The sequence below is a fragment of the Biomphalaria glabrata genome, chromosome 9, assembly GCF_947242115.1.
Source record: "Biomphalaria glabrata chromosome 9, xgBioGlab47.1, whole genome shotgun sequence".
Classification (NCBI taxonomy): Eukaryota; Metazoa; Mollusca; class Gastropoda; family Planorbidae; genus Biomphalaria; species Biomphalaria glabrata.
Window position 1 is genome coordinate 43670105 of NC_074719.1, and position 9726 is coordinate 43679830.

The 9726-nt window shown below is 33.7% G+C and overlaps 1 protein-coding gene across 6 annotated transcripts; it reads left to right on the forward strand.

The window, feature by feature from the left end:
• Window positions 1–412: 412 nt before the first annotated feature.
• On the forward strand, window positions 413–9398 carry LOC106072023 (uncharacterized). 6 transcript variants are annotated; one of them, XM_056042342.1, is made up of 3 exons: window positions 413–505; window positions 1350–1416; window positions 3825–9398. In XM_056042342.1, exons 2-3 carry the CDS (start codon window positions 1394–1396, stop codon window positions 5368–5370), a joined length of 1569 nt encoding a protein of 522 aa, XP_055898317.1. In that variant the 5' UTR covers window positions 413–505; window positions 1350–1393; the 3' UTR covers window positions 5371–9398. The 6 variants fall into 6 exon arrangements, with proteins under 6 accessions (XP_055898317.1, XP_055898315.1, XP_013087721.2 ...); XM_056042340.1 differs by having other exon boundaries at window positions 465–544; XM_013232267.2 differs by having other exon boundaries at window positions 468–544; window positions 6421–9398.
• Window positions 9399–9726: the final 328 nt, after the last annotated feature.

A 9726-nucleotide genomic window follows, 5' to 3' on the forward strand; every position in this document is an offset into this window, starting at 1 on the left:
TTTTTCCTATTTTATAAAAGAAAATTAACATTCATTTGTAATTAAAAACAAAATAATCGCGGAGGATGAATTAAAAAAAAAACACATATTTTTATATTATATTTATCATATCAAGTGTTACTTTTGTGTGGCCTGTTCCTCTTGTCAGTAGGCGGTTGGTCGTTGTGCTGGACAGATGGCACCCTCGTTAATCGTCGGCTACAGAAACAGATCATCTGCACTATAGGCCGCATGGTCTGAAAGAGAGGGACTAATAAAGAAAAATAATAATAAATTTTCTTCGAAAATAGGAATGAGAAAGCACACTGTATAATATTAAAGTAGCAGGAGGGAACAGATGGTCGGTGAATGAAACGAGCTCACGCGCAGCGCAGGTAAGCGGTGTCAAGGTCACTGACGTCATCTTTTACAATTAGAAAATAGAGTTTCCGAGAAGTCTCCGAAACAGGGAAAGTTTTATATTCTGTTAATATAAGCTGCTGTTTCTCTATTATTCCTCCAAAGGGTAAAGTATTTTCTTATGTGATACCAGTGTTGTAAAAATGTAAGAATGTATATACATATCTAATACATGTTTGGAAAAGTAGTGTTTTTTTTGTTAGTTTAGAAAATACAAACTTTTCAAATTTAATACGGTACCAACAATTTATAAATGTGGCGAGCTTAATTCATAGAAATTATACATTTAAACAAGATAAAAAGCTTGAGATTGTTTTTTTTTTATTATTATTTTCTATTTCGAGCAGTAAAAAAATATATAAAAAGAGAATATTTGAATATTTTATGAACAAAAAAAAAAAAAAAAGAAAAAGAACTATTACTATAGAGAAAAAATACGACTGAAAATAGAATATCTTCTGTAAGATCAAGATTTCCTTCATTTTTACATTCGCATTTTCATGAAGAAGATAAAGATATTCATGTAAGTCTTTTCCATATATATACTACTAGACTGGAAACCGGAAATAAATTCTTATCCGCCACTGATCGATCGTGAACATTTTGTAGAAAGTTGGATCAAGGCGTTGTTTTGTCAAGTAGTTCAAAGAAGTCAAGTTGTTGTTTTTTGTTTTTTTCAACCCTAACCTATGTAACATATAATTTTATTTTTTTAGATCTAGATCTAGTAATTGATTATCAAAAATACACACAAAAAATAACAATTTAGTGTTGCATTCAGTCTTTTGATAAAGAAGAGTATGTATCTAAAAATTGCAAAATAATAATTATGAGACGAGATTACTCTTATTTTTTTATATTCATCATTATTATTATTAGTATTATTATTATTATTATTATTAATTTTATTTACCCTTCACGAAAAGGAACTAATGTAATTTTTTTTCCAGTTATCTGCATCATATAAAAACTAAACATCTGACCTATCATCATCATGAGCCAAAATAAATCCTTACAGTAGGTATCAAGAATCAATGCTTCTTCTTTTTTTTCCTTTTTTTTTTTGGAAACTGTTACTAGAATTGACACTAAATGTAAAGATATATATATATATATATATATATATATATATATATATATACTGCTTCGTGCCAGTGGCGTCACTAGGATGGGTGTCACCCGGTGCGGTAGGATCAGGGTGTCACCACCCCTCTAGCGTTCCACTTATTCTTCCCATTTAAAAATTATCTTTGTTTAGTTCTTTTTTTTTTGCACTTTGATTCAGTTCGTTGATTGCTGTTTTTGCCTCTGACATTTTATCGTTAGTTATTACATAGATTAACATCTAAGATTTTAAAATTAGAAACTGAATGAACATCAACTGTACGAGCTGTTGCTTAGTAAACATTAAACAGCTCTTAATGGAAACCTTTTAACATTATAGTGCTAGTTTCCTGTGGACGACTATTGAAAAAAATGCAATTTTACGAAGAGTAAATTGACCGGTACAAAAACTTGAACGTTTTTATCTTAGCATTTAAAAGTCTATAATAACTTTAGAAAATGCCAACTTAATGTTTCCTTTTCAGGTTTTAATTTTGAACACGTATCAATAACTTTAAACTCAATATATTTTGCGACTTTGTTTTCCCTATCGGGTGTCACCCGGTGCGGCCCGCACCCCACGCACTCCTCTAGTGACGCTACTGCTTCGTGCTTTATCTAATACTAGACATATGTTACCCGCGACCCGCGGGTCTTTATTTGCGCATTACTGTCGATATAGTCACTGAGAGTGTTTTGTAAACAATTAAACGAAATAATAATGTAATAAGTAAAGCGAATGTAAAAATAGTGTGAATGAAGCTATCAAATCAAATAGCTAATAGGCTTAAATCCTTTTTTTTTTTTCAAATTAAAACATTTGCTTGTAGGCCTACATATATTTGATTAAAATTTGAGATGAATAGACTAAATTTGTTATGTTCATGTGTATAAAATATAATGTAGATCTTGAGTTAGACATAGATCTAAATCTACACTAATCTAGAGTTAAAAATTGGCTTTTATAGAGTTCATTCTGTGCTGCGCATGCGTGAACTTTTTTTCATGAATGAATATAGGCCTATCTCAACACGGCTACGCAGCTTTAGCGAACAGCGAACTCAATGTATTAAAAATGCTTTAGAAAAACAAATTTGAATGTTAATTTGATTAAAATATGAAATGAATGGACAATAATTAGTATGTTTATGTGTTAAAGCATAAAACTATCTTTGCGAAAAGAAGTTTTATCATCTTAGAGTTCAATAAGAGTTTTAGACCTAGGCCTAGGAATAGACTCAGTAGAGAGATGCGTTAATGTGTAACCATTTGGTAATGTCTAATGAAAGAATGTTTGCCAGGAAATCTGTAGTCACATATATCAGGAACTAATTTATGTAAAAAATGCTTTTGAATAATCTAGTGGATTGGATTTAGATGTATGTTAAACGTAGCTAATGATCCTTTCACGTTATTTCTCTTTCGCTACGAAAATAAAATAAAATTAGTTTTGCGAAAATTGGTTTGTTTACCCGAAGTCGATACATTCGTATCTATTAAAAACGAAAAGAGCGATAGCTTTGTTAAATGAATGGAATTATAAAGTGAACAATTAAACGAAATAATTTTTAGTACGCGATTCATGAATGAATATAGATCTAGGCCTATCTCAACTCGGCTTCGCAGCTTTCGTAAACGAATGTAGCTTTAGAAAACCAAATTTGAATGTTTATTTGATCAAAATATGAAATGAATGGACTTTAATTAATATGTTTATGTGTTAAAGTATAAAACTATATGTGCGAAGAGAAGTTTTATCATCTTAGAGTTGAATTAGAGTTTTAGATCTAGGGATGGGATTATAAAGTAAACAATTAAACGAAATAATTTTTAGTACGCGATTCATGAATGAATATAGATCTAGGCCCATCTCAACTGGGCTTCGCAGCTTTCGTAAACGAATGTAGCTTTAGAAAACCAAATTTGAATGTTTATTTGATCAAAATATGAAATGAATGGACTTTAATTAATATGTTTATGTGTTAAAGTATAAAACTATCTGTGCGAAGAGAAGTTTTATTATCTTTGCTTTCTATCTTTTCTCATGTCAACATTGTAGACATGGCCTAGATCCATAAAATACTATAGCTGTAAAAGAGTCGGACAACTTTTTTTTTTTTTTTGAGGGTCTTAAGTTTGTTTTAGGACCTCAATACATACACTACGGTCTAAGTTAGTACCCAAGGAACATTCCTGCCTAGTTTTATCAAGATTGGTCAAGCGGTTTTGATTTCTATAAGTAACATACATACATACACCTCACATTCTACTTTATAATATAGATATTACGTTTCCTGAAAGTAATTGTTCATCCTTTTCAGAACGCCTCTTCAGGATGAGAAGTACACCTTCCTTTTCATTGGTAAAACCGGCACTGGAAAAAGCTCATTATGCAATTCAATAAGTGGCACAAATGAATTTGTCGAGTCTGATTCTAGTATATCCGTGACCTCTGAACCGCAATCAGCCACGTCTACACATTTCTGTAAGACAGTGACTGTAGTTGACACCCCCGGCATAATGGACACTTCAGTTAACAGTAACGAAGCTAAAATAAAAAGTTTGGAAGAGATGTATAAAGCGATAAGTCTTTGCCCGCCAAGTGGCAGAAGGGCGATCATCATTGTTTTAAAATATTCAGATCGATTTACGAAGGAAAACGAGACTTGCATATATATAGTTGAAAAAATTTTTGGTGAGGAATGTTTGGAAAAATGCTGCATTATTCTTTTTACGCACGGAGACCAGTTTGATGAAAATAATAAGGAGCAAGTTGTACCACTAACTTTTGAGGAGTGGTGCTTACAGCAAAAAGGGGCGTTGGGAAAACTGTTTGAAAAATGCAAGAAAAGGATTGTATTGTTTCGTAAAAATGACGAGGACAAAAAAATGAATCAAATACAAATAAAGAGTCTGCTTGAACTGGCTGACGCTCTGGATGAAAGTTATACCGACGAAAGATTTGAAGAGGCGAAGAAGAAACATGAAAGACTGAAGCTAGAGTCCATCTTACCAGAGAGGCTGACACACTATGATCAAAGATTGAATGACATACTTGTCAAGATCAATGAAAACCTAATTGAAGATCAAACGATTGAAAATTTTAAATCTTACAAGTCGGAAGTCATTGACGTTTGTGATGATCTAGCTCTAGAGGATAAGGACGTTTACTATGAACAGAATGAATCAAGTATTTTCGAGGAACCAAAATCACGAGCCGAAAAGATGCTGGAGCTGATTCATCTTCAGCTATTAAGAAAGTTAAAACATGTTTTAACATCAACCATCGATAAATGGAATTACATCATTCGAACCTGTAAAGATGAAAAAGAAGTGAACAGAGTAGATGAAGAAAGAAAAATCTTGTATGAAAGCTTTCTTGAGTACGGTTTAATTATAAACCAAGAGGGGATAACTATTAATGTCGACAGAAATGACCTGAATCTGAAAACTGAAGATGAAGAGTATTTCAAAGATGTAATCAACCAAGTCAAAGAGCTAGAGGAGTCAATGATTGAGAAACGGAACTCTTTTATCTCAATCAAAACAAAAGCTGAGTTGGAATTAGAACTCAAGTCACTCCAAAGTCAGCTCGATGACATCCTTGTCTCCGATTATTACCCTCGAGTACCAATTAATATTAAAAGAAAAGCAAGGCAAATTCTTGAAGAGATTCAAGGAAATGAGTCTTTCCTGGAATTAGCTGAACAATTTCAGGAACTTGAAAGAAGTGCCGACAAAAAAGTAATGCATTACAGACAGCGTGCATTTGGTAGTAAATTTTCTTTTGAAGATTTCGGCGATTTTGTTAGGTTAGCTAATGCTATGGTAATACGTCTCACCTGGAACATTGCGCGAAGACTATAAATTTAACAGAAGGAATTAAAGTAAACAGTAATTGACTACATTACAGGCATAGCTAAATAATCATTTATAGACTAATTCTTTGTATTGTCTTTAGTTTTATGCAAACAATATATTACCAACATCGATGATAACAACAGCATTCTTCTTCTGTACAAATCACATGCTTAGCCTCCTTTGAATGTGTCATCATCCGATGGTATTTCAGTTTTTCTAGGAGAACAAAATACAAGTGATGATTGTTGCAAAAATATGTAGGTCGTAGCAGGGGCTGAGTAGTCGCGGGAAATAGTGCATTCCTCATTAATCTTTGGACTCGAAGACTAACCTTATTATTATTTTCAGGAGATTTTTAAAATCGCTTAATATTTTTACTAAATGGATGAAACATTATGAATGAATATTAAACAATCTGGGATCTATGCATAATAAGCAACAGAGATACAACATTGTAAAAAGATATGATAGTAAAGTCAGTAAAGTTATGCGTCTCTAGTGCTGCAACGTATTCTAATAGATAGTTGTTCTATACTAAAATACACATAATTATCAGAAAATATAAGCTCCAGACTTTGTTGTTTTCAAAAAGATGCCGCCCAACACGCAGACTTTATATCGTCTATTGTTGTACAGTGATAACCTCTTGTGTCATCCTGGAGGGTTTTGGACTTCTCCCGTCACTAGTGGACAAGCAGACTATCGCAAGATTGGCTGACCTATTACTCTTTGTGGTTATCTGGCCATGCATTTAACTGTTCAAAACTAGCTTTATGGCCGAAAAAAAGGCCTAGCTTATATATATACCTACTAGCAAACAAAGTTAACAATCGTCTATGTGTACAGTACTCTTGTTAATACATGACAAACATATAAAAAACGCAATGGAAAAGTCCTTATAGATCATGTATTTGTATATTATTTTGTGATATAGATCTATTCACATATATTACGATCGATTTGTTATATTTTCTATTTCATATAGGCCAACACTCATTCTACTTTGTTCAGTATATAATATTAAGTCTCCTAAATATAATTGTTAATTATTTTCAGAAATACTCTTAACGAGAACCACTACACCTTCCTTTTCATTGGTAAAACCGGCACTGGAAAAAGCTCGTTATGCAATTCAATAAGTGGCACAAATGAATTTGTCGAGTCTGATTCTGGTATTTCCGTGACCTCTGAACCGCAATCAGCCACGTCTACACATTTCTGTAAGACAGTGACTGTAGTTGACACCCCTGGCATAATGGACACTTCAGTTAACAGTAACGAAGCTAAAATAAAAAGTTTGGAAGAGATGTATAAAGCGATAAGTCTTTGCCCGCCAAGTGGCAGAAGGGCGATCATCCTTGTTTTAAAATATTCAGATCGATTCACGAAGGAAAACGAGACTTGCATATATATAGTTGAAAAAATTTTTGGAGACGAATGTCTGGAAAAATGTTGCATTATTCTTTTTACTCACGGAGACCAGTTTGATGAAAATAATGAGGAACAAGATGTACCTTTCACTTTTGAGGAGTGGTGCCTACAGCAAAAAGGGGAGTTGGGAAAACTGTTTGAAAAATGCAAGAAAAGGATTGTATTGTTTCGTAAAAATGACGAGGACAAAGAAATGAATCAAATACAAATAGAGAGCCTGCTCAAAACGGCAGACAGTTTAGATGAAAGTTATACGGACCAAAAATTTGAAGATGCAAAAAGGAAGCATGAAAGAGTAAAGTTAGAGTCGATCTTACCGGAGAGGCTGACATATTACGAAAAAATATTAATCGAAATACAGAGCCAACTAAATGAAATTGTGGCCCAAGATCAATCTATGGAAAATCTCATGTCTTACGAATCGAAAACCAACGAAATGTTACAAGAGTTAGCAGTGGAGGACGCTAAAGTCTACTATGAAGAGGGGGAAGTAAGCCTATTGGAGGAACCGAAATCCGAAGCTGAACTGCTGCTGGAGAAAATCCATCTTCAGTTATTGAGAAAGTTAAAACATGATTTGAGAACAGCCATTAAAAACTTAAAATACAAACTTCGAAGCTGTAAAGAGAAAAAAGAGATGGACGATCTCGAGGAAGAGAGAAAACTCTTATTTGATGGTTTTTTAAATTACGGTTTAGTTGTTGAGGAAGAAAAAATAACTATAGACTTAGTTAGAAATATATTAAAACTACAAACAAAAGATTTAGAGTTTTTCAATGACGTAATCAACAAAATGGAAGCGCTAGAGAGGTCAATGGTGCAGCAAAGAAAATCTCTGACTTCAATCGAAACAAGAACAGAGTTGGAATTAGAGCTTAAGTCCCTTACAAAAAAACTTGATTGTATCTCTGATTTAGATACTGACCCTGGAAAACCAAGTCAGATTAAAGAAAAAGCAAAACTTATAATTAAGAAATATCAAAAAGATAATACATTAGAGGGTTTAACGAAACAATTTATGGAACTTGTAGACATCGCCGAGACAAAAAGAAAGCAATGCAAGAGAAATAGACTCAATATGTATTTGGAGACGGGTGCTGCAATAATTACAGCTGCTACTGGTCTCTTTGGTCCTTTAATGAATGTTGGCGGAAAAATTGCTGTTAGAACCATGCCTGTTATTTTGTATGTTCCGAGGCTATTTGTACGTTTGTTGTCAAAGTGATTTAACTGATAAATATTTGCCAATTGAAATGAAAACAAATGTTTCTGTGGACTTGAGTTGTTGTTTTAAGTTTTAAAAAGTTACCAACAACATTATTAATAAACCACCTCAAGTGGCAATCACCCTCTCATTATTGAGTAAAGTTACCCTTTCAGATTTTGCGATCTATAGGGCAGATGATGAAAACGTCATCTGTTTCTGCTGACCACGTGTAACGAATGTGTCATGTGGCCACCACAACAACCAACCGCCTTTAATTTACCTCATCTAATGTCAGGTACCCATTAGAGCTGGTTGGAAAGGCGCTTTAAGATCCCGAAACTAAAAACCCCAGTTTTCACCAGGGTTCGAACCTGGGACACTCGGTTTTCTTCCTAGTCATGGCACCTCCGATGCCTAAGGCGATTCATTAACTCTTTCTCTCCTAACTGACGATACCGGCGTTGATTCCACCAGAATGAGGTAAATAATTACGAAGAAAAAGAGTTAATATAAGGTGGCACAATAAAATAACCAATGAAGAATAGCTAGAAAGAGCTGGGTGCCAGGACATCCGCTGCGTTATGACATGACGCCTTGGCAAGCTTGGTCACGTTCATACAATGTCACAAGGTCGACTTTCATGAGTCATTCTGTATGGTGATCTAACAGTAGGCAGGGGAGCTGCTAATCTTCTACTTTTACTGTATACTGATGTATGCAAACGCGACATGAAGCAGGGAAAAAGTGATTTAATTACTGTACCTTATAACCTTATAAATTAAATTTTTAGGCTTAAAATGTCTAAATTGTGACGTTCATTTAATATATTTAGTGTTTAAATGATTGCAGACATGTTATTCCCACTTGATCTCTGTAGGTTTGCTACACTCGACCTATCCACGGTAGACTTTTAACATGTCTATTTTTAGCGTTTTCTTTACTTTTTTAAAATTACATTTTTCTGTAATACAGACTGTAACTGATTTGTGTAAGCAGACCTGTATTTAGCTTAATGGTCTTTACATATATGTATATGTTGTATTCATATGACTATGTTTTGTAGAATGTTTAAAATGTTTCGGATGTTCCTTCAGAGTTGATAACCTACTTTCTAGTCAAAATCTTCGCAGGGCGATGTGGCGCAGGCAGGGTATGAACCTTAGACCATCAAGACGACCGAACGATAATCTTGGGCGTATATCGCACCACTAAGCAGCCATCATTTAAACGTCGAAACTGTTAGAGTCTGATATTTAAAAATAAATATGAATGTTTTTATTAACAATTAAGATTTCATTCTTAAAATTTTGTTTATTCATGTTCATTTATTTGGTATTAATTATAGCAATTTGATGGAACAATATTGATGAAAATAAATTTTACTTGTTTAAAAATTCTTTAAGCTATTATTTACTAATTTATTTCTTCGTCTTGTCTCTAATTGAAATACATCAACCAACACAGACTCTCTTGGAGAGTAAAAAAAACCTTTCCCATTGTAACAGCTCTCGACTGACTCTCTCAATCTACAATCAAACACTCTCGAAAACTAGTCTCCGACTCTGACCAGAGCCCAGTCACCCACTAAACTTCAAATCTTCCACCCCTCTCCAAAACGCAGTCACACATTCAAGCGGAACTGTTGGCCAGGAACTCATAATCTTGTGCAAGCCATGGTAGAGTGAAACTATACATTAAGCCCTACTATTACAATAACAAACACT